This window comes from Oryzias latipes, chromosome 20, assembly GCF_053564925.1.
Source record: "Oryzias latipes strain Hd-rR chromosome 20, Olatipes_Hd-rR_3.1".
Classification (NCBI taxonomy): Eukaryota; Metazoa; Chordata; class Actinopteri; order Beloniformes; family Adrianichthyidae; genus Oryzias; species Oryzias latipes.
In genome coordinates, this window is record NC_136256.1 from 22,011,268 (window position 1) to 22,036,799 (window position 25,532).

Here is a 25,532-nt window from a genome sequence, read left to right on the forward strand (position 1 = left end):
CGGCGCACTCACCTGTCAATGCTGATAGCGCACAGGTTGAGAATACTGGCAGTGCACATCATCACATCCAGCGTGACAAAGATGTTACAGTAGAGCCGGTTGAAAAGCCAGGCACCGCCGACCACCTGCACAAGACAGGCAGGCAGATTAACAAAAAAACAAGAAAAAAACACTCTTCTCTTCCGTGCCGTCAAGTGTGACGCACTTTATATACAGGTGACAGAGGGGGAAAAAGAAGGAGAGGAACCTGAACTCATTAATGCGACTTTAACCAACCTTACATGATGAAGACATCCTGTTTTTCTGACCTGTTTTCATGTACTGCAACAAATCACCGGTAAGCAACTTTTTTCTGCATTTTTTGGATCAACCTTGCAGCTGTGGACTGTGCATGTACCATATTTTTCAGAGTATATGTCGCTGTGAAACTAATACTCAGGAGCGACTTATTTGTGATCTTTCTTAATCATTAAAAGGCTCATATATCTATAATTTCCAAATGACATTGGTTGACCTATAGCATATGTTTTCCCCTAACAACCATTAGAGGGCACTGTAGGTGTGTGTATCAGTATTTGCTACTAACAGCAACGCAGAAGAAAAAGCACCATCCAAAACAAATATGGAGGAGATTCTTGTCATTGCCCTCCTGAACTTTATAATATTTTTCTTATTTGCATGGAGACATTTTTATGTGTGGTTTTATTTTTTTTTCTTCCTCTGACTATTGCAGGACAGCAAGCCATCCAACTGGGCAACAAATACACAGAAGTACCGCTGAAAGACGCAGCTCCTGCAGGATAAGGTCATTAAAAAAAAAAAAGACTGAATAACCTCATGAAGCCAGGCATGGGGACGTGTTAACTGATTTCTTTGTAGAGCTCTTCAAAATAAATAAACTTAATCTCTCAGCCTCATCCGTGTCTTCCATGAACTGTAAATGATGCAGTCAATGCCTCCATGTAGTGATGAGGCTAAAAACTTGATGGTAGCTTCTCCCAATTGCAGTGTGAGTGTCTGGTTTATGAACAAGTCATGCAAGTCATACTCTGGACAATAAGGTATGTGCAATTTGATTTTTTGTTTTTTTTACATTTTTTTTTTTTTTACCTCAGTTAAGGGTAAAACAGTCTAGAGACAAGAACTATGTGAAACAGTTGCTGGTTGTCCAGGTATTAGTGTCCCTGAAAGGCCAAACCAACTAAAATACCACGCCTCGACCCTCCTTAGATCATTAAAATTTGACTGTAGGCTCAATAATGCCATACTATGAGGCTCTGATAGAGATAAATGGTTTCCAAGTAAACTTGTTTCACTCCTGATTTGTTTAAATCCACCATGAGAACACAGCAGTGATAATAACTCAGGAGTACACAAAGGCTCACAAAGGTGTTAAAATATTGTTTGTCCCTCACATGGTTTAAGGATCTCCTGCATACAAAGATGTTCATAATCCCAGGAGATCATCAAAATATATTAATGCAGTAACATCCACCTGTTGTTAGAAAATATCTTGTGTACATGGAAATACTTTGATTTTCCCTTTAACCAGCTGTAAACAATTACCAAAAGACATTACTTCAGGAATTATAAAAACGTTTCTCAATAAAAGTTGGAATAATATACAGTCAGTTTTGTATATAAAATTTTACATTAAAAATATGTGTGGTGGGTTTGAGACAATCAAAACCATAAATAGAGCAGCATCCTAGGAGGTTGAAACATTACTTTTCATCACAAGGCTAATGAAATAATATCGAATCATGGAATTGCAGGGATAAAAATTACACACTTTGTATTGTGTCTTAAGTGGAACCATAATTCATTTGACCTGCAGGCGCTAATAAAACCTTACCTTTTTATTATTTTACAAATGGGGACGAGGGCAATCTGAGTGCCTTTAAATCATAGAAAAAACAAATAATGTTTCCTTTGGTGACACATCCAATTGCCCAGCAATATTTGACTCAGATAGTCAACATGATTTCTTGGAAAGTTTGCCCCTTGAATGACCAAGAAAGAAATCAAGATGTGGTGGCAGAGGAAAAAGAAATAAAGCCTGGGGACTGATTGGATTCCTATGCTAGATAGAAGACAATTTTAACACACTTTTTGTTCTTTTTTCAGACGTTGGTTTTGTTCAAATTCCCTAACTATTTAGTGTACTATATAGGGCTTTTGTCATTTTGTAGGGGTATTCGAATCTACAATGCCAAAATCAAGTGCCCTGGAAATTTCCCAGAAGTCTCCAGGAAAACCTAGTCTTCATCAATACTAGATTTGAACAGTTTGTCATTTTAAAAAAATATATTGAATGTATTTTTTTATAACTTAGTCAAATTTTCATCCTTAGAAAACAGTGGATTCATAAACAGTCTTTGGGCGGCAGTGGCTCAGGCGGTTGAGCGGGTCATCCAATGACCGAGGGATCGGCGGTTCAATCCCCGCCACTCCCCCCAGCCAACTGTCGTTGTGTCCTTGGGCAAGACATTTCACCCTCCTTGCCTCCAGTGTGGCTCCACTGGTGTGTGAATGTGTATGAATGATCCCAGTGATGGTCAGAGGGGCCGTAGGCAGGAACTGGCAGCGACGCCTCTGTCAGTCTGCCCCAGGGCAGCTGTGGCTACAACAGTAGCTCACCAAGTATGAATGAGGAGTGAATGAATAATGGGCACAATGTAAGCGCTTTGAGTGACTTGAAAAGCACAGATAAATCCAATCCATTATTATTATTATTATAATATTTTTGGGGCGGCCGTGGTGCAGCGGTAGGGCGGTCGACCCATGATCATAAGATTGCAGGTTCGATTCCCGCCTTGCACACCCATGAGTCGAAGTGTCCTTGGGCAAGACACTGAACCCCACCTTGCCTCTGGTGGTAGGCGGGCGCCTGTGTTTGGCAGCGGAGCCGCCACCAGTGTGTGAATGTGTGAGTGAATGTGTGAGTGACTGGGTGAATGGGTCTGTGACTGTAAAGCGCTTTGTCCTTGTAGGAAGAAAGGCGCTATACAAGTATACGTCATTCATTCATTCATTATTATTATAAAATGTTCATATTCATCAGGTTTTTACTTCGGAAAATGGGTGACGTCATATTTAGCGTTTGTTGTTCGAATTACAGACAAATTGCTTTTGATCTATTTTAAAAGCATTCCGGGGTAATAATTCATGATTAATTTTGATTATGCCATATTTAGACCCCGGCGTAAGAAAATGACAGTACTAAATGTCCTAGGTCCACCTCTAAGTTGTGAGTGGGACTGTTGTCAAGGAGCAACCCTGACCGCCCTTTCCACCACCCAAAAGTGAAAGCGCTCTGTTTACATCATCTCCCTCTATCTTATGCCCCCCTCACACTCTCAACCTAGCAGTGCAATAAAAATGGCTAACAATATTGGAGCTTCCAGCCATATAGTTTTGAACCAGATTCCAGTTAGACGAGGGAAACAAAGACGCACAAGTGCATGCATCCAATGTCAATTCAATGTTATTTGTATAGCCCAAATTCACAACAACAGTCGTCTCGCTGGGCTTTGTATCGGTAATTAAAAGTGAAACATAAAATCACAAGTGGATGGATCAGCGGAGCAGGGAGTGTTATTTTTTTTGTAACAAAAACAATCTTTTTCAAATTGTATTTTTTGTCTGCCCCTGATTCACAATGATATGAATAAAGAAATACTCAGAAATGCAGTTTTAAGCGGAATTTCCTCTTTATTTGCCATCAGAAAAATGCCACAAGAATGTGTTGAAAAAAGAAAAATTCATTGGCGTGGGTCTTGATGATCCAGGGCTATGGATAATCCTGCACTATCTAGACTTTTAGGGGTTAAGGAGAAGTGAGCAAATTCACACATAGCCATTGACTTTGGTGTAAATTGTTCATTATTAGTGTCTCTATTAGGTTTAGATTCAGAAAAAACACAAGTGTTTAGAAATCTCCACATCAGAAATGCTTACTAAAAGCAACCTGGGGATTGAAACACAAAGCAAAGGGATTTTTGTAATTATGACAAAGCATTGTGGGGTGAGTTTGGAGTGCAACAAAGCTTTTTTTGGCTCCAAGATGCTAAGTCTATATTTATGTCAGCACATGTGATTTGCGGCAAACGTAGGCGTGCCTCCTCCTCCTCCTCCTTCTGTCCTGACGTTTTGTCCTTCCCTCAGTGTCTGTGCTTAATTGCAGGAGTGGAAACACCTGCGTGGAACTGGGCGTCCAGCTGCAGGCTTTCAACAATCAAACCCCTTAAAAATGCTGCTCGGCTGCCATTTCCAAGCTGGAGTTCACGCTGTTCTTCACGCTCTAGTTACATCCAGCCTTTGCTGTTCTCGCCAAATTCTTCTTTGTGTTATTATTTTTATTTTTAATATTTCCCTTCCTCTTGGCTGTTTGAGCTCCACGTGAAAATCTTTTACTTTGGGCCAGTCTTTACCCAATCAATTAACTAACAAACAGTGAACTTTTTGAGCTATTGGCTGCTTCTTTTTTTTTTTTCAAGTGGGAACTACTGTCAATGAGACACGCGAAATAAGCAAAGCATCCACTGTTATGTTGAGTCTGACTGTTAAAAATGATAAAACTGCTGCAGTTCATCTTTCGATTAGAAAAAAAATACACCCCAAAAAAGACTGAAGACACTTGTATGTACATGTTAAAAGTGTGAGCACAAGGTGAACGTGTCGACTCATACTGTCTATAACCCCTTGTGATCTATGCTGCCAGCAGGAGGCTGTTCTCTGAGTAGAAAGGCACAGCAGGAGTACAAACAGTTGGTGCTCTGGGGGCTCAGATGAAAAGTCAGGGTAAAGAGGGAAAAAAAACAGTTTGGATGAAATTATTGGATTTTAAGTTTGAACTTCTCTGGGAGGGGAAAAATGTCAGTGTACAAGAAAATCTCGCAAAGTTTGCCATTGAACATTGCGAGTTCTGGAGATGATGCCATTTTTTTTCCCCATGTGAATTTGATAAAATAGCTCTGTAAAAAAATACATTTCAACAAATGATCATTATCACTGGATATCATCATTGAAAGTTGTTTAATTGAAAACATTTGGTGAAATTTTTCTTTATTAAGAAAAGTTTAATGTCAACCAAACATCCTAATTTTGCCTTTATAACGCACTGGCTTATTGCATTCTGATTTTGTTCAAATCATCTTCAGTAAACTACAAGAAAAATGGAAATGTCAGCATTTCACATCACCTTTGTACTTCATACCATAGATCATTTCCAATTATGTAAAAAAAAAGTTATTTTCCATTCAAAGTGATGCTAATTTAAGTTAAATCAGGATTAAATAGTATTTTGCAAATTAGCGACAAGGGTTTAGGGATGCAAAACTCAATTTTTGGGTCACTGTTTTGTTTTGGTTTGTTACAGGATTTGTGCTTGGCAAGACAGCAAAAAACTAAAAATTTGGGGGGGGGAAAACTTTTTTCAAGTTGCTAATAAGCGAGTAATAATGAAGAAAAACCTTTCAGTTAACTCATACTGAGTTTGGTGTTGTGTAATAAAACAGTAAATACTAGACCCTTCTTAAATTCAGCACAATTGTTTGACACTTTCAATGTAAAAACTCTGGTGTGCAGTTGGGATGCAACGATTCACTCTCCCCACAATTTGGTTTATTGGTGTAACATACAGCTCGGTTTTCATTTGACGGAGGTGTTGTAATCCTTGTGCTATCCTAGGCACTTTAACATTGGGAGTTGGGTCATCTAGACCCACTAGACAGTGCTCTGAACCTTTTTTCTTCAATGATTTGTGATCTTCACTGGTGTCCATGGATTACATGAAATCTTTCCACCGTTATCCACCTTTGTCATGGTAGGAATAACACGTCAAAGTAAGGGTGGGGTTATCTAAGATAGCACAAGGGTTAACTGCACATGCAGCTGCTACTTGTGCATCCTTTTTAGGACTTTTGGAGACCAGCACAAAAAACTGATTTTAAACTCCTTTTTTTTGTGTGCGTTTTTTTTGTGTGCATTAAACCTATTAAAAATGTTGTTTTTTAATTAGCCTATCAATGTGAACTGTATGAGGTTGTGGCCTGTTGTTTGCTACAGAGTGAAAGATGTTTATTTATTTTTATTTTTTTGCATGGTCACATATTGGGAGGCTCCAGAGCTTTCCAAAGCACAGAGCCAATCTTCTTCCCGAGTTTGCTCAGTTTCTTCGCGTCAATGGCTCTGACGCCCCAACCCATGACTATAAATGAGAGCGTGCTCTATGTCTGAAGATATTATGCATTTTTTGCAAATCAAGGAGAATAATCCACTCAGCTTGTTCTTACAACGACCTTTCTCTTGTATCTTTAGTGTGTTTTGTCTTACAGGAAACATGTCACATGCTAACTTGTCCTTAATATTTCCAATCATTTGCCTTCTGTTTGCTCTCGAGCAGCCTCTTGTTTGTCCATTAAAACACCCAAAAACAGCTCCATGCGCACATTTCAGGAGAGATGACTCTACGTTCAGAAGTCAAGCAGCAGGTGAGAATATTCAGACTTTAACCCTCACTAACTTAGAGCAGTCAGTCAATTATCCAAGCAGTAATGGAAGCTTCCACCTCCATTCTTGGTGTTTCGCACAATTCAGACCTGAATGGTTGAAAATGTACTTGAAATATAAAAAGAAATATGTTCTGCTGGCAGACTGGCTTTGTCCAGTTTGAGTGGACTCAGTGAATCAAGTTCATGCCAGCATTTAAAGCTGTTGATTCAAGATAATGAACAAGCGATCTAAGTGCTTTCTTTTTAAATAGCATTAATCAGAAAACACTTTTCTAAAATGTCAAAGGAGAGCAAATGTGACACTTAAAAACCCACTCCTTTTTGTCATAATGGTGCACATATATAAAGAAAATTTAGATTAAAACTGTTTCTGAGTATTTCTTAATTCAAATCATGGTGAATCAGGAACAGATGAAAAAATGCTGTTGGAAAAAGTTTGTAGTAGTTATGTACAAACTACAATCAGCTTGCCACAAACTCTCCTTCACTCTGATGCATCCACTTGCAGACAAATTTGATCCATTTGTTTTCCTCATCTGGGTCAAAATTGCATGGCTGGTTGACTTCAATATTGCTTGGCAATTTTTGTTACACTGCCTATGTTAGGTTCAAGTTACGAAGGGCTGCAAGCTAGTAAACAAAGGAATGATGGGAAATGAGGGCAGGCTTTCTCCCCACCAACAGTTCTGCCCACAACTCAGAGGCAAAATTCCTAATGAACTGCTGCCACTCTGTAGAAATTAGCATCCTTGAAAACAACACTGTTTTTTGATTTTACCTAAAAGCGGCATAATCATAATTTTAAGACCGCTGGGAATGCTTTGAAAATAGCAGCAAGCGTCTCCTACTTGCACTTTAACTATTTACTCATTACTTATTAACACTAAAGTGAAGCACGTATATGTAACATATAGAAAACATGTTTTTTTGCATTTAAACATGCAAACAGGATGAAATGTATATGGGTTTACATTCCTTGCTGTTTCCAAAAACGAAACAACATATTTATATATGCTGCTTCAACGAGAGTGCTCTCAAAAACATCAAGGTAATGTGGAATGATCGTCACTAAGAGAGATATGAGGTTATCTGCTGCTGAAAGGCAACAAAGCATCTGACGGAGGCGTTTTAACTGCACATGCAGCTGCTGCTTTAAATATTTACAAGATCTTAAGTTTCCTCTCTTTGAATGACATTTGAAGAACATTCAGTGGGTGGGGATCTGACATTTTTCTCGCCACCACGCTGACAATGTGACATTCCATAGTAATTATGAGGCCACATCACCCGGTTCTTTGAGGAGTCTGTTTTTTGTGTGGCCCTAAATAAATCTGTGCAACCCTCAAACACTTCTTCTTTACCTCCTTTTTGCACATTTTTGCATTGTTTAATTTCTGTTTAAAATTAATTTGAATGGCAAAAATAACTATACAGCTTGATTTTTAGGATTTGAGTGGGTTTGGTGATAGGGACGGACAAACTGCTTTATGGTTGCAAAATCCTGGTTGTGCACAATCAGGCAAAAAACGATTAACATAATAGCAGCAGGCATAGTTTTCATTTTTTCTTTCAAACAGAAGCACCTGTGCAAATGTTATGTGGACCCCTGGGGTTCCTCGTAAAGATTGTTAAAAGGTTCACAAATGTAGAATTTCACAGAAGTGAAATGGATGAGGTTTAATCAGCTGAAGTTTCCATAGTTTTAGATATTAATGCTAATGCAAAGATCTGAAACCTTTGAGCAATAATACGTCTGCTTTTCCTTCTTTCTGTTGGATGTCTTGATAATGAAGCCCTGTCTGCCTTGACTGACTATCTTTGTAAATGGAGCTGTTTTAAGTGGGAGGTCTTATATTTGCAGAGGTTGAAAAGAATAATTTAGGAGGAATTGTGGAAAGAGAGCGCTCAATCTCTGCTGCCAATAGAGCCACTTTCTTCAGGTGAAGGTCAAAGCTCAACTCTATTAGGTGACTTCAGTAAGGACACGTGATTTATCGCCGCTGTGAACAGGCTGAAGGGATTTGTCACCTTTAAACTCAATACAGAATCAAATCAACGACCCACCAACCATAATCGCTTTTTTTTTGTCACTATTCCTTGCAAGGGGGCAGGTTGATCAAAACCTTTTTCAATTAATATTTTTTTGATGTGTGCCCTTTAGATAAATGCTTTTACAGCAGAAGCAACTTTGTCCATTGAGGTTTCTGTTTAGTCAAATATTTTAACTGCTGTTTTTCAGACCTCGTGAGGGTTTCTGCCCTCCAGCGACCTGTTCTTCAAGGATGCTTTTCCAAGCTAGCTCACTCTGTGCATATAAAAGTGGGACACTCTTACACTTCATTTTGGTGAAATGTGAATGCCTTAAGGCCACCTTTAAGGCCGAAACTGAATTCTTCCCCTACCCATACGGCTTCTTCCTACTCTTCCAATTGTATGGGGTATTTTTGGGGGGATAGGGTTGTCCAAAATAGTTTTTTTAAGGGTTAACCCTCGGGATGTCAAGCCCTCTGTCTCAAGGGTGTTCCGTGTCACGCTGTGCCGCGAAGGAAAAGCGCTTTTCTTCATGTGGGTGTGCTATGATGCACAGAAGTTTACATTTACATGACCCCACCCTTACTTTGACGTGTTCTCCCTACAATGACAAAGGTGGATAAAGGTGGAAAGATTTCATGTAATCCATGGTCACCAGTAAAGATCAAAAATCATTGAAGAAAAATGGTTTAGAGCATTATCTAATGGGTCTAGATGACCCAACTCCCAATGTTAAAGTGCCTAGGATAGCACAAGGGTTACATGTAAGTAAGGACTTTTTGTTTCAGCATGGCCTTTTTAAAGTAATGAAACTGTTGTATTTCTGTATTTCAGTGTGCTGGCTGCTTCGACTAAACGTAGCTGACTAGCGATGATGTCATCGAGTGGGAGTAACGTCAGAAACTGAAGAGATTATTTTTCCATATCTCTCCATTTGGAGGGCTAAATGTAGGAGTAGGGAGAAGCCGTAGGGGTAGGGGAAGAATACAGATTCTGCCTAAACGTAATTTTCTTGCTAAACAGTGAACACGCCACAAAGAAGGGGGAGAAAAACTGACAAACTGTGTTGAATTAGAGAAAAATTTATATAATGACAGTAAAAATGTTTGCTTCAAGGTTTGACAAAAAAAGATAATTCACAGGTTTAATCTTGCTTTTTTAGTTTACCAAAAAGCAAACTACTTAAAACTGAGAGGAACCTTCCTTCATTTTTAATGTACTTCCCCAATTAAGTTCAGTTTGAAACCTTTTTCATCATCGTTAAAATCATCATTGTTGCAACTCTGTAATGAGCTCCAGCCAAACATTCTCTATTCCTTCTTATAATTGGGCATCTTTTGGTTTGTGAACATTTTTTTAATTTACTTTTTCTAAATCTGACTCAACATCCCAATTTTTACCATGATTTCTGCAGAATATTCTGAATCCTGTATACTTTCATGGACTCATTGAGGCTATAAAATCATACATCTGTCCATTCTTACTACTTGTATGACATGCTGAATATATTTGCCTATTTTAAACAACATACTTTCTTACTTTAAGAAAGATCCATCATAATTTTCCACACTTTTTAGAAACAGGCATACTATAATGATAGTTAAAAAAAAGAAAGCTGAATTCAGTTAAGCAGAATTTGACTTTACAACAGTTGCTTTCCCTTCATCCCTCAAAGTGACCTTGTTTTTGTTTGGTATATGTTCTAATGGACATCCTGAACTGAGTACAGCATGCATCAATTTCCCCATTGGGGTCACAATAAAGTTATATTCAATTCTATTATATTATATTTTATTGTTTGAAGCAAGGCTTACTGTCTGAAATTAGTGTTTTGTCTGTTGAGGACGTTTGATTGTTTTATTATATTTTATTCCCAAAAGATAATTTTTCCATTGAGCTTCAAATGGATTGTGAAAGTTTTACTTGTTTGGGTTTTTTCACATAAAACAGAATCATGAACAAAGTAGATAAAAATTTCAAATTGCCTCAAAATACTTGAAAAAATACTGGATTGGAATCTGCTGAAAATCTGCTGAAAAAATCTTGTAAATCTGCTGTCATTCATCTGAAAATTAAAGTAATTAAGTACACCACAGGTTTCCTCTCCACAATGACTTGTACAGGTTTTGAACTCACACAATCAGCTTGTCTCAATATATGATTATCCTTCTCTTAACTGTCTTCCTTCTTCTGCACCAGATTTGACCATTGTCATCGATTTATTTTTCATAAAAATGTTCTTGTTTTAACCTGCTTACAATATTCAAAGCTTAAATAAGACAAACTGAAGAATATTTTGTGTGATGGTTACTAGAAAATTAAATTCCAAAAAATGGCATAAAAATGATAAACTTAGTGAAATAAATGCAGTAATGTTTTAGCTTTATGCTCTAAATCACGGGTCAAACTCAGGCCCGAGGGCCAAAATTTGGCCTGCAGTGTACTTATAATTGGCCTGCGAGATCATATCAAATGTGCATTAGAGCTGGCCCACGGTATATACTGTACCACAAACACTACAAATCCCACAATGCTTTGCTAGTATGTCGGCACGCAGTCAAAACCGGCAAGCGTTCCTTTTTTCTGTTGATAGTCATTGAAAGCCATGCTGCCGTTACATCTGACAAATTAATTTCACCCTCCACAAAAATGGCCAAACGAAAGATGGACAACAGGAGCTTTCAAGTCAGGTGGGAGGCAGATTAGCTGTTTACGAACACAAAGGACAGACCTGTTTGTCTTGTGTGCGGAGCTGTAACGAAAGAATATTGAGTTTGGCCCGTGACTTTACTTCACTGCTTAATTTTGACCCACTGTGAACTGGAGTTTGACACCCCTGCTTTAAATCAAAGACACTCACCTCCAGGTAAACAGCCCAGGGCATGACGAGGGAGGCCACCAGTAGATCAGCCACTGCCAAGCTCACCACCAGGTAGTTAGTGGTTGTCTGGAGTGATCGCTCCCTCAGAACAGCCAGACAAACCAAAACATTCCCAAAAACGATTGCCAGGATGAGCAGGGAATACAGCATGGCGTAGTAGTTGCGCTCTCCCTCATCTTTCCCCGTTTTGTTTGAGCTGTCATTCCTCTCATCCCATCCCAGGTGCTCCGACTCATTCCAAAGCTGCTCCGTGCTGCTAAACATCGCCATGGAGATGTCCCGGTGGCATGGGAAGTATGATGTTTGGCAAACCTACCCGAAGAAAGAAGCATTGTTTAGTTTTTTTTCTTTTCTTTCAATGATCACAATCCATTGTTCTTTAAAAAAAAACAGAGAGGAAAAGAAAGATCAAATTTGTCAAAAAGGTGCAGAATAATCCGGTGTTAGAAGCATTATGTCATCAGGAAAGCCTGCAGGGACACTGCCTCTTAGCAACAGTAGTTGGCTTAACTTGTAGATTTAAAAATAAAAGTTGAATTACATCCCAGCAATTATTCTTTTACTCTAATGCTGATCTGTAGTTTAGTTTTGGAGCATCAAGAATGTCCTTCTAAAAATCCAAAACAGACAATATTTTATGTGTTAAACTTTTAAAAGCAGAAACTACAAAGCTAGATGTTAGAATAATTAGGAGTTGGCAGTATATTTGGGGCACAGTCAGTAAAGTTAGCTCATTGTAAAAAAAAGAGGGTAACAAGCCCTGCAGTCTCTATGAATTGCTCCATTGGTCTTAGCCTCATGCCCTGCCCCTTCCATCTTTCCTTTCATTTATCTGCAAACCTCCCCATTTGGTCTTGGTCCAAATGTCTGCAGTGTTTCTGCTCACACCTTACAGGAAAAACCAACTTATCCATCTCATTCAACCTTTTTTTGCTTTCAGAGGCAGAATTGCCCAGAGATCACACAGAGATAACAAAAAGGTGTCTTTAAACCTGGCTCACACCCAGGATTTTAAAGATTTCCAAAGTCTACATTTCCACTCTGTTCCTGAATGGCTCCAATATCACATTACTGTCCACCAGATAAGCTGAGGGATGCAGAGAAAAAACCTCAGCAGTGACACTGCTCACTTTCAGGCTTCTCATCAAAGCAGAGAGATTTTAGGCGTGAAAGATGGATAACCACAAATATTTCGGGAGAAGCACGTCTATGCACACTCAAACACGCACACACAAAGGCGTGATTTATTCATCTGAAGGCACAATAAAGTACAAGGTTACATCCTGCTTCAGTGAAAGGTTTGTTTATACTTATAAACAAGTTCCAATTAATGCTGATTGTCCACTTCAGTGTTTTGATCAGACCAGCCCTGGCTCTGGTTAGTAAGGCTCTCCCATTGTGTTGCAGTGACCTCCTGTCAGTGAGCATTTAGTTTTTCAAAGTAGGAAATCTGGTTTGAAAGGTGAGATATGAAGACCAAATACAACATGACCAATTAATGAGACATCTCGACCAAACCCCCTTTAATTTTTTTCTTTCTCCTGCTCATGTAAAATGTATTACAGCGATCAATCAATCTTAATTTGCCAGAACAAACCCTTAATTGAGCTAATCAATTGCATTTTCTGACTCCAGAACTCACAGTGAAGCTCAAGATGCTGTTTTTTTTAATATGACCAGTGATAAAGCACAATAGTATCACCTTAAAAACTATACATTTATTTCTTTATGACATTATGATGAAATAATCACCCTTTAGAAAAACAAGGCAGCAGAAGAGGGGAAGACGCATAAATATTACACCTGCCTAATGCTTCTGTTTGCGTCTTCATCTTAGAGAACAAACTTAATTACCTGCTACCGATTTCCAGAAGAGGATTTATTGAGGAAAAGCCGAATCCACGCGGAGTTTAAAGTTCTTCCATCACTGCTCCATCCAACGCCAACGAGAGGAGCGCGCGGTGCCATTGCGCACGGGCGAATGCGAAAGTGGGAAGATCGCTGACGAGCAACCAAGCTTTTCTCTCACTTCATCTCTTCAAAAGGTCGCCGTCTCTCTCTCAGGCGAGCGCTTCAACACGCGTTCAGATCTTTGATGTCAGCAGCAGGAGCGCGGCGGCGCACGCAAAGCGGCGGCACCGGCAGGCAAGCAGGTGTCTCCATATGCGCGTGTTGGTAGAAATGAAAGGAAGATCACGTTTAGGATCAGAGAAAACCTGTTCAGGTTTCCATTCAAGTTAAAGACCCAACTTTTATCTTGAAGTGGAAATCCCACAACTTGTCTGCAGTCGTGACCCTGTGTCTGTCTGGGTCGCGCTTTGCTGAAAGCGGCGTTCAAACAAAAATAGCCTGAAGTGGCCTCATTAAAAAAAAAAAAACAGATCAGACACAGAGTGTAAATTAGGTCAGTCTGGAAGGAAAATATGTATGAAGTGTAACATCTTTGTGTCTCTGTGGTCCCAAGATACACCCAGAAAGAATTTCTAAATATGTGGTGCTTTTGTCTTACATGCCATTTTTCCAGCCTTGCTTGCCTTTTATAAGAAAAGGCTGTCAGCCATGCAGGGGCCCCTCAGTACACACCATGCTGAGAGGAGGATAGAAGGTGATTTCTTTGTTGAAGGAGTCAAAAAACAAAAATGTTTATTTTGGTAAAACTGACATGCACATTTTTAATCACTGTGTAGATTCTGCTCTTTGTCAAGTCAGTTCTGATTTTAATGAAAACCCGCTTGGTTCACATTTCCACATATAGAGCTATATTTAACAGTGGATGCATTGTCAGGCTTCAGTTAAGTGCCTTTTAGAAGACGGAGAGCAGCAGGGAGTTGATGAAGCGCTCTATGTAACCGCAGTAGCTGACAAACAACCACGGAAAGATCATTTTTCAATCCAAACCACCCACCAGTCGGTGATTTTAGGAGGGCAAAAGTGTCTAAATGTCCTTGGTACTCATCGGATATTTAACCTGTCTTTCTCCTCTTTAGTTGTCAACTCTCTTCAACTTTGGAATGAATCCAAATGGTTGGAAAGAACTTGAATCATCAGATGAGAGGTGGTGCTTGACATTCTCAAGACATGTGAAAGTTTGACTCCCATGCAGTGTTGCAAATGAATCCCCCCCCCCATCAAAACTGTTCTTCAGTTTTTGACCCCTTCTGATGTGTTCCTATTTCTGGACAATCACAGAACAATGAAGAAATCCACCAGAAGCGTGCGATCTATCCCGGACTGGCAATTGCTGCACTGAATTGGTAATTTATAACTCAGAGTGGAACATGAGGCACAATCCAGGTGCCATTGGTCATAGCCTCCACCGCCGCCTACTATTGCTTTCACACTGAGACACAATAAAGGAGACAAGCACACACAGAGAGAGGAAGGGAGCAGAAAGGAGGATCTGCTTTTTCTCTGAATGAAGGAGCCGGCCTTCATCAGATGGCAGCTGCTCACAGAGCCGTCACCATCTGACTCCATATATGTCTGGACTACAACCAGTGTCAAGGTCAGGCCCTGAAAGCATTGCTGCAATAATAATAAAAAATAATGATGGCAGAAAAGGTTTGAGTGATAAAACAAATGACAGTAAAGAGAATGTATATCCATTCTGCCTGTAGTTTGCTGAACGTTTGCTGCCATCTGTTGATCAGTAAGTGGAACTGCTCTTTCCAAAGCTGAGATGGCATTGAGACTAGAAAAAAAACACACTAACTTTAATTTAATTGTTCAGCTCTAAAGGTAGAATACTTATTATACTGTGGCTGATTTTTAAATCAGTTATTTTATTACTGGAACAATGAAAGCAAATGTATACAAATTCTTCAAACAAATCATCCAGGTCCAAAATGTAATATTTGAATAGTTTTATGATAATATAGCCAAAGGTTTGACCTGACCAATAAAATAGAAATCTTAAGAAAAATTCTAAGAGAAGTTCTGAAATTAATCTTTTTATCAGCAGGTTTTTTTTTCGATTTGGAAAAATATTTTGACAATTCAAATTGAACTGCAGTTCCAAATAAAAAATTGTTTAACATTTTAAGGCGGTAAATGAAAAAGATTTAAGACAGATATTGTCATAACTTTAGCGACTTTTCCTCTACATTTTTATGAACTAATCTGCAAAGAATTTAACACTAAATTAAATTCCATTGATTTCAGCACAAACTCCTTTTGCTGTATGTGTGTATTTATGTAAACTAAAAAAAAAAAGTAGCTAATACAAGGATTTAACCAGATAAGAACGGACCAGTTTAATAGGCAGTTTGTAGTTTCTTTATTTATTTATAAAAGCAGAAACATTCAGCTCAGTTTAAAAACGTGTAACAGTCTAAATGTCATAAAACATCGAGTGTTAAGTCCGTGCAATCTTGCTATACATTCTGTATAGTCAATATCTTTTTAAAAACACCACACACACAAAAACCAAACAATAAAAAACAAAGACAGGAGTGTGAAAGACATTCAAGTCTGGATTCATTTTCCTTCTTGTTTAACCCACTCAACGTAGCCTCCTTTGTAATGTCTAGCCCTGTAGGGAAAAAACAAAACAAAAACAGAAGATATAAAGATATGTTTGTAAAGATATGTTTTTAATACCAACAGATTCTGGGAGCTGTACACTATAAATCTAAAAACAGTTATCAAGAAGGGATTACTAACAGCTACAGGTTAAGTTCAGAAAATCTCATCTTCAAGTCTCACTCCAATCATCATTTGATCCATTTCAAAAGTCTTTCCAGTGGTCTCTTAAATGTGATTATGCCCCTTTTAGGCAAAATTAAAATTCTGTGTATTTTAGGACATAGTTTTAACAGAGTGGCAGTTGTTTACTAGAAATTAGCCTCTAATTTAAATAAATAATTAATACTTTATTTATCCCACAATTGGGAAATCTTCTCCACTTTTGACCCATCCCCTGGGGGAGCGGTAAGAGTCTTGCCCAAGGACCCTCACTGGATGTTGTTAATTGCTCGCCATTTATATAGTAATAACCCCCAGTATCATTGTTCATTCCTCTCCGAGAATCAAAACCCTGGATTCCTGCGTGGTAGCCTTTCACCTTACCAACCCAGCTAAGTAAGTCTGCACTCATTTCCCATCATCCTTTAGTTTAAATCGCTCTACTACTAGCTTTCAGCCCCTCTGAAGCTAACATTAGCAGTGTAACAAAAGCGGTGAGCAATATTGGAGCCATCCAGCCATACAGTTTAGAGCCAGGTGCCAGCTCAGATGAGGAGAAAGCAAAGTATGGATTCATTTGTCTGCAGGTGAATGGAGTGGAGTGGAGTGGAGCAGGGAGCTTGGGAGAAATGCTGTTTTAATCTTAATTTTCTTTTCCAAAATAAAAAAAGGTTTTCATTGCAGTGGGGCTTGAAGTTGACATACTTGTGAAATCCCAGCTGGTGTGCAATCCCCAGAGCCTGGAAGCTCCTTTTGCCTGTCCTGCAATGGAACACTATGTTGGCGTCCTCCTTCTCAGGAGCCTTCACCTTGAACCTCTGCTCAAAGTGATCAGATGGAAGCTTCAGAGACTCCTCCAGGACTCCCACTGGCGTGCATTAAAAACACAGCTGAAGTTTAAAGGCTGCTAAACATCTCCACACGTTTCCCCCTCCCTGTGGTATTAAAGCTTACATGGGAGGTTGACAGCCTGAGGAATGCGCCCTTCCTGGTGTTCATCCGGGTCTCTGACATCGAAAAGCTGAATGTCACGGTTAGTCAGCATCGTCTTCAGCTGCGAGTGGGTCACCACGAAGGCTTGATCTGGGAAAAAAGGGCAGAAAATTTAGAAACATTTATTTTTGATAGTTGATATTTTCAAGAGAAGCGTTGACTGCAAAATACTAATAAATAGGCTGCGTTTTTCATATAATATTGATACTAGTAAGTATTACATTGATTTACTGTTGATTTAGCAAATTCCTCTAGTGAACTTTAACCAAACAGACTTATTATTCGAGTTCAACAGGAAAGTATTAGAGTGAAAGTAACCGCATGACTGACTCAAAACTGTTTAAACTTCACTCACCGTTCTCCTTTTTTTCTCCGCCGCATGATGATGGAGTGGCGGCTGTGAAAGTCCGTGCGAAGGAGGAGGCAAAGGTCGGGGACGACCGAAGGTTAGCTTGCGTAACAGCCTGGCAGAGAACTCTGGACACCACCGCCAACAGCATGGCTGCGACGAGAGCGGCGCTCTGGAATGAAAACATCACACAATCTTGACGTGCCACTACACTGTACCAACGAGCACGTCTCCCCGTGACGTCAGTGTACGTACGCCGTCAGACTTACTTCTTCTTCGATGTTTTTATATAGCTCTGTTAGCTTCACAACGCTGCCCCCTTCTGGTCATTTTATAAAATAGCAAGCCTGGGTGGTTCTATGACCCAGTCCAATGAAAATTATGTTTTTAGTGCTTTTAACATATTCTTGTATTTTTTCCCTCGTAATGGAGGACATACATGGCACAATTAAAGCTCACAACTGTGTTTCTGAGTATTTCTTTATTCAAATTGATGTGAATCATGAGTGGTCAGACAAAAAATGCAGTTTGAAAAAAAATGTAGGTGTGACATAGAACTTTAAATCGGAGGGCAAAAAAAATAAATAAATTACAAAGTAACCCTTTCTGTGTTTTTATAACCCTTTTTAAAAGCCAGAAAGGACAAGTTAAAAATGAGTGTGTATTGCAAAATTAAGTCACAACTTGTCATATAAACTTTCAAAAATATTCCATGACTTTCTTTGAGCCATGTAAATGTCTCAGAGGCATTATTTTTGCAGAATGTTTCACCTCTATTACTTTAAGTCTCAAATTGGAAGGCACATTTCACCAGCCTGCAGGAAGGAGAGCTGTGTTCACACCAATGAAAAGTCCATGTAATAACACGTAAACACATTTTTCAGGCTTCTGGATTTGAAACTCTGGTGTTCAAAGTTTCTATATTCAGGCTCTACTTAATGTGCGCCACTAAACGTGCATTGCAAGTTCAAATGTCACAAAGTGACCAATCAGGGGCTCAGATTTGGTAGTGACATATGCATGACATCCCCTTTAACTCAAGGAAATGCCAAACACTTAAAAAATTGATCATGGAAGAGAAATTGATAACTGCAATTTTTGCCTGGCCGGTATGATATGACAGCAAGTCTCTCAGTTATCGGAGTAGAGCTAGAAAAAGCCTGGAGCAAGATTTGTGAGATTTGCAGAACGTCAACATTTCACACCACGTCTTTTCCAACTGTAGGTAGTGGACATGTTCTGGTAAACAGTAGAAAAATGAGAAAAAGCGCCACTCTGCTTATCCAGTGTGACCACCATGGGCTAAATGTGTGTACAAGAACCAGCGTTCAGCTTTGGACACGCGTCACATGTGTCTGTAGCTTTTGAGGTCTGTGTTCTTTTCTGGTGGTGATCGTAAAAAATTTTTTTTGTGCATCTTTTGAATGTATTTTATGACTCATTTCTGTCTGTATGTTTAATTTTTCCATAGTTTTCATGCTGTCTTACAGTGTCTCATGGTGTAAAACTGTTTTAAAAGCAACAATAAAAGAAAGAAAAGACATTATCAGTATGAATCCTAACTAATGAACTAGTGCAGCCACATGCCTTACAATATTTTTAAGTGTTTCTTCATATCCTGTTCATTTTTTGTAGCATCATCTTTAAAGCTTCAACCCAAAAGTCATGTCATTTCTTAACCCTTCAGAGCCAATGAGTGACATCCTAGTCTGACAGCACAGAGTTAGCTGCTGAGGCGTGCACAACTCCTCTGGAATGAATCCCTGCCTGGATTGAGACACCAGGATTCATATACAGAACTTTCATGAATTTGAACAGCTTTCAGGAAGAGAGGGAAACCAACTACATAAACTTGCCTGCAGGTCTGAAAGTTTTTTCCACAACTCTTTGAAGCCATATAAGGAGAAAAAACATGGAAATCTGAGTGACTGAATTGTTTTTACACAACTAGTGCATGTCAGTATATTCAATTAATTATTACGTTCTGCCCTTTTCTGATACACTTTATTCTCTCACATTCAACAGGACCTGTAATGTGGTTTATCAAGACCTTTGGCAAAAAATCTCTTGTTCGGTTTAAATTGAACAGCAGTTCTTCTGTTGTACAAAGAGGACCTGATTCATCATCAAACCTATTCAAACTAACACAAATCTAGGTCAGGTGGCCAGATTAAACAAAAAGTCTCTCTATAGAATTGGAATTAGTTCAGGATTAAGCCGTCTGTCACAAAATAGTTTGTCATACATTCTGATTTTTTTAAATGCTTTTTAATTGATGCCACTTGTGAATTCAATGTTTATCATCTTTCTAAATCAATAAAATAAAACTATAACTCTAGAAATCATTGTCATGTGGGCGCCGTCAACCTCACCAAGATGGCGTCGTGCTCTGCCACCGTCGGCCAGGCTTCCCAAGCGGGCGTGTCTCCTCTAGCGATACAACTCATTGAGCTAAACCAGGGGTGTCCAAACTACGGCCCGCGGGCAAACTGCGGCCCGCGGGTCTGTTTTTATTGGCCCGCAGCAAATTTTGAAAATATAATTGAATATGGCTCGCACATGGTGCTTGAGTTCAACTCTGTTGCACTTCTCAGTTTCAACACTAGATGGAGTCGGTCACAGAAAGGTGTGTTGCGGAGTGGGTGTGTGCTGAGCGTGCCACGAGAGAGAGGGGGAGCGCCTGCAGGTGGAGATGGGTGTGTGAGCACGTAGCGGAGGTGTGCAACTACCCCTGGCTGCAGCCTGCAGAACTGCACAACATAGTGGAATGCTGAAACGCTGTGGAATGTTAACCCCGCCCATGCTGAGCCCGTCTTCTTCTTTGGTTTTACAAGTTTCCATGTGCAAAATTGCCACCTACCGGTTTTTAAGGAGTTTTTCCTTACCGTGAAGGGGGGTCTAAGGGCAGGAATATCAGTTTAGTTTAGTCTGTTTTGTTAAAGTTTACTATTATCCTAATGCATTCTTTGTATTCTTGATCCCATTTTCATTGTATGTTTACCTTACAATACATGTGTCAAACTCAAGGCCCAGGGGCCAAATGTGGCCCTCCATGTCATTTTATGTGGCCCGCGAGAGCAACAGAGTTTTTAATTTCTTAGAATAAAAAATAAAAATGTGTGTGTATTTATTCATATCTAGGGGGGATTTGACTTGAAATATCGAATTGGGCAACTATATATTAGGACCCAAACACTGTCAATATAACCTAACCTGACAGAATCAAATGTAAAAGGATTTATGATAATAATAATAATAATAATAATAGTAAATTTTATTTATAAGGCACCTTTCTGGGCACTCAAGGTCGCCGCACAGCATGTATACAGTATAAAATACAATAAACAGTTAAAACAACAACAACAATTTAAATAAATACACAATTAAATAAAAAATAAACAATATATAAAAACATGAAAAGGTCAATGTTAAAGTGAATAGGCCATTTGGAAAAGATGAGTTTTTAGCTTTGATTTGAAATGTGGGAGTGTGTCAGTGTTGCGGAGGTCAGGGGGGAGTGAGTTCCAAAGCCGGGGAGCAGAGCAACTGAATGCCCGGCTCCCCATGGTGACAAGACGGGCAGAAGGGACAGAAAACTGGATAGAGGAAGAGGAGCGGAGGGAGCGAGCAGGTATGGAGATATGAAGGAGGTCAGAGAGATATGGAGGTGCAAGGTTGTGAAAGGCTTTGAATGCGTAGAGCAAGATTTTGTATTGAATGCGGAATGGGAGGGGGAGCCAGTGAAGCTGTTGAAGGATAGGTGTGACATGGTTGATGGAGGAAGTGCATGTGATGATACGAACTGCTGAATTCTGAACCATTTGAAGTTTATGGAGGGTTTTTTGTGGGAGACCAAATAGAAGAGAGTTACAATAGTCCAGGCGGGAAGTAACAAGACTATGTACAAGTACAGCAGGGGACTGAGTAGTGAGGGAGGGCCGGAGACGTTGGATGTTGCGTAGATGGAAGTAGGCTGATCTGGTGACGCTGTTTATGTGAGAAGAGAAAGAAAGACTACTGTCGAGGATGACACCCAAACTCTTTACCTGAGGGGAGGGAGAGATGATGGAGCCGTCAATGGAAAGAGAGAAATGGTTGGTCTTGCTCAGGGTGGATTTGGTGCCTATCAGAAGAAGTTCAGTTTTATTGCTATTGAGTTTTAAAAAGTTTGAGGTGAACCAGGATTTGACTTCATTGATGCAGTCAATCAGCGCTAATGGGGGCAGTGTGGTGTTGGGTTGGCTGGAAAGATAGAGCTGGGTGTCATCCGCATAGCAATGAAAATGGATGTGGTGTTTTGGGAAAATATGACCAAGCGGAAGAAGGAAGATAATAAAGAGGAGTGGACCAAGGACAGAACCCTGAGGGACACCAGTTGTGATGGGGACAGAATGAGAAGTGAAAGATTTCAGTTGGATAAACTGAATACGGTCAGACAGGTAGGAGTGAAACCAGGAGAGGATGGTGCCAGAAATGCCAATGGAAGAGAGTCTGTTCAGGAGGATGGAATGAGAAATGGTGTCAAAAGCTGAACTGAGATCAAGCAAAAGGAGGATGGATAATAAACCACAGTCAGCAGAGAGGAGAAGGTCATTAGTCATTTTTAGAAGAGCAGTTTCAGTACTATGAAGGAGACGGAAGGCAGATTGGAAAAATTCCTACAGATTATTGGAGGACAGATGAGCATGAAGCTAAGCAGATACTTTTTCTCAAGAATTTTTGAAAAGAATGGAAGGTTGGAAATGGGACGGTAAATATTGAGGTCTGTGGGATCTGCACCCAATTTTTTAAGTATGGGAGTGACAGCAGCAGTTTTGAGTGCAGGAGGAACAATTCCAGAGGTGAGGGAAGCATGGATTATGTTGGTGATGAGAGGACAAAGAGAGGGAGCAGTAGTTTAACAAGGATGGTGGGCAGTGGGTCAAGCTGGCGTGTGGAAGGTTTGGATTTTTTAATTAATGTAGATGTTTGACTAACTGTGGGTAGGGTAAATGAAGAAAACAAATCATCAGACGTAAAAGACGGAATGGAAGATAGAAATGGAGCAGAGTTGGGGGAAAGCTGTTGATGGATAAGACAGATTTTTGTGGTGAAAAATGAAGCCAAGGTGTTGCAGAAATCAGTTGAATAGAGATATGATGGAAGGGAGTCAGGAGGTTTGATGATGTTAGAGATGAGGGAGAAAAGAATCTTTGAATTTTCTTTATTTGAATTGATTAGATTGGAGTAGTAGGCAGATTTGGTTTTGGAGATGCATTCTTTATAGTGGAGAATGTGCTGTGTGTACATGTCTTTGTGGATAGTTAGTCCGGTTTTGGTGTAGAGTCTTTCAAGTTGACGACCTTTTGCTTTTAACTGTCTGAGAGTGGGGGTGTACCAGGGAGCAGTATAGGTAAATGAGACAGATCTGGATTTGAGTGGAGCAAGTGTGTTGAGGATGTGGTGCAGGTGTGTGTTGCAGTATGAAACAAGTTGATCTGGAGCTGTAAAACTGTCTGTATTTGGGAGTTCACTGATCAGGGTAGATAAAATCTCCAGGTTGATATCCTTAGCTTTTCGGAAGGTAATATTGCGTGAAGGCTTGTGTTTGGAAAGAAACAAATTGATATTAAATGTCACAAGCATATGGTCGGTTGAACGGGATGAAGTTTGATTTACAGTCCATGGGTATGATACCTGAGCAGCTTACAGTTTTTCTCAGTCGCTTTAGTACAATTCTCAGATCAGAATGAAATTCCCAAAACAATTTGTTCAATCTTCACATCATGATGTCACTTGTGCACATCATATAAGCAGTTTCTCACTTCTTTGAACAAGTTGCAATTGCTTTGGTACATCCATGCAAATGATTATGTACAATTCTGTGCTCTTTGCTACATTATCAATTGTTTATGTCATGTTGATCAAAATGTATTATATATTTCACTGTGCAATAGTCTTACCCCTCAAAACACCTAGTCATTAGTTCATCGTATAAGTCATTACCTGCAAAATGGTTGACCATGTTGTCATAATGTGACAAACATATTTCTATACATCTCCATTATATGTTTTTTTGTCTAAATCTGTCCTGAATTGTTAAATTGCTCTAAGGTGACTTGACTTCCTCTAACAAAGGTGCATCTCATTGACAATCAATGGGCAAGTATATACTGTATATGGCTGAAGCACAACACAATGTTCTATGTCTGACAATGGAAGGACGAGGAATTGGACTGGGTCAACAGCCAGAGAGAAGAAGAGGAAGAGGAGTGAGGCTGGTGGAGGAGTTAGGGGGCAAAACCGAGGAAGAGGCCGAAATATCGACCACAGGGCTACAGATGATGTGCCAGGCCAACGGGGCGGGAACATAACCATGGGTGCTGCCATCTGTGACAATGGTGTGCTTACTCATATTCCCATAATAGGTCCATACAACAGAACATCTTATAACCTTTCTAGAAACTCTCTACAGAGATCTCATCCCTGAAGAAGAGAGGGGTCAGAGTGGAGATCACCTGCCAATGTATGTGATAGTTTGGGACAATGAGAGTTTTCATCACTCCAACAGTCCATTTCACCCTATTCTCCATTCCTTAACCCTATTGAGGAATTTTTCTCAGCATGGAGATGGAAAGTTTATGATCGCCAGCCACATACACAAATGCCCCTCCTGGCTGCCATGGATGTAGCGTGTGATGACATCACAGCAGACGCCTGCAGAGGCTGGATAAGACACTCTAAAAGATTCTTTCCACACTGCATTGCAAGAGAGGATATTCGCTGTGATGTGGATGAGAATTTGTGGCTAACATACAGGAACGACAAGAGGTGAAGGAAGACCACACCAATTCCTACTGCACTGCCTGTACTGTTGTACAGAATATTGTCTTATCTTTTTTTTCCCTTTGTGTTACTGTTTGCAGTGGGTTTTTTCTATGTTGGTATGACATGGTCTGTCAACAAATTACCATATGAACAATAAAAGTGTAAATGGGAATCTTGTCCAGTCTCTTGCAATCAAACAAAAAAGGTGTAACTTACATTTTACAATAATTGTCATCAAAACTTTAGCCATAGTTTACATCAGAACCTCCCTCTAAAGTACACAGTTATATTGACAACATGACTAAGTAATTTGACTGTCTTGTTCGTAGACAATGACACAAGGACTTGACATTCTGATGGCACTGACATGTTCAATGACATCAAGACTTAGTTTTGAGAGATGAACTAAAGATTTTGAGCATGTTACAGGCTTTTGCAAGAAATCCATAGAGTTTTGCTGTTTGTACAAATTGTTTTGAGAAATGCACACACGTATTTGCAAACTTCAATTCTGATCTGAGAATTGTACTAAAGCGACAGAGAAAAACTGTAAGTCCAGAATGTGTCCTTTTGAGTGAGTGGGAAAATCCACAAATTGTTGAAAACCAAAACTGTCCAAACAGGATAGGAAATCATTAGTAAGTGAATTGTTAACATTATCCAGGTGAATATTTAGGTCTCCTAGTAATAAAACATTTGGTGAAAGAGCAGAGATATATGTTAGAAAAGTTGAGAAGTCTGACATGAAATCCTTGTTTGGTTTTGGTGGTCTGTAAATAGTGGCAATGATGGTCGGGTATGCTACAGTAACAAGCAAACATATGTTTTCTATGCAACTGGAATTGTCACTTTAAAAAAGTACAATAAATTGATGAGTTATTTAACAATAAAGAGGAATAGTTACTTTTATTTTTCATTACATTTAGTTACATGTATAAGTTATAACTGGCCCTTTGAGGACAACCACTATGCTGATGTGGCCCTCAGTGAAAATAAGTTTGACACCCCTGCACTAGGGGTTCTTTAAAAGTACTCAATGTAGTCATTGGAACTTTTGAAGTATGAAATGCTGCTCAGATGGAGTCCTCCACCAGCAAAGGAAAGATTTTGAAGAACGTAAGTGTGAGCATAAACACTTGCTTCCACATGGCCCTAAACAGAAGAGCAAGTTATTAAAAAAACAAAAAAAAAAACACTCCACGTATCTGCTCCTGGTCTGCCCCTTCTGTCAAATTTAGAACCCTTTGCGACCCAGAGTTAAAATGTCCACCCT

At 39.5% G+C, this 25,532-nt stretch overlaps 2 protein-coding genes and 1 long non-coding RNA gene across 5 annotated transcripts in view; 1 reads left to right on the forward strand and 2 right to left on the reverse strand.

Annotated features, from left to right (window-relative positions):
* Positions 1-13,910, reverse strand: part of drd3 (dopamine receptor D3) — a 39,531-nt gene extending 25,621 nt beyond the window's left edge. For 2 of the 3 annotated variants that reach the window (XM_011488946.4, XM_004081063.5), the window contains exons 1-3: positions 13,282-13,908; positions 11,407-11,739; positions 13-125 (exon numbers count right to left, since the gene is read on the reverse strand). In XM_011488946.4, the coding sequence (XP_011487248.1) occupies positions 13-125; positions 11,407-11,697 (404 nt within the window). In that variant the 5' untranslated portion in view covers positions 11,698-11,739; positions 13,282-13,908. Of the gene's footprint in view, positions 1-12; positions 126-11,406; positions 11,740-13,281 lie in introns of all 3 variants that reach the window. The other variant, XM_011488947.4, reaches the window with a different exon arrangement.
* Positions 119-908, forward strand: LOC144988132 (uncharacterized). The gene is made up of 2 exons (XR_013651942.1): positions 119-337; positions 734-908. It is a non-coding gene; the product is annotated as an uncharacterized LOC144988132 (long non-coding RNA).
* A 1,774-nt stretch (positions 13,911-15,684) lies between the features above and the next one.
* si:ch211-161h7.8 (thiosulfate:glutathione sulfurtransferase) lies at positions 15,685-17,723 on the reverse strand. The gene is made up of 4 exons (XM_004081064.5): positions 17,459-17,723; positions 17,065-17,193; positions 16,816-16,978; positions 15,685-15,958 (listed from the first exon to the last, which is right to left on the reverse strand). The coding sequence occupies exons 1-4, from the start codon at positions 17,637-17,639 to the stop codon at positions 15,904-15,906; spliced, it is 528 nt and encodes a 175-aa protein (XP_004081112.1). The 5' UTR covers positions 17,640-17,723; the 3' UTR covers positions 15,685-15,903.
* Between the last annotated feature and the right edge of the window lie 7,809 nt (positions 17,724-25,532).

Excerpts from the sequence above, each read along its gene's own strand:
- si:ch211-161h7.8 (XM_004081064.5), bottom strand. The coding sequence starts at position 17,639 with ATGTTTTCATTCCAGAGCGCCGCTCTCGTCGCAGCCATGCTGTTGGCG. Across the intron at positions 17,194-17,458 it reads CGGAGAAAAAAAGGAGAACG|ATCAAGCCTTCGTGGTGACC; the intron begins GTGAGTGAAGTT and ends CTTTTTTCCCAG. Across the intron at positions 15,959-16,815 it reads CACCAGCTGGGATTTCACAA|GGCTAGACATTACAAAGGAG; the intron begins GTATGTCAACTT and ends TTTTCCCTACAG.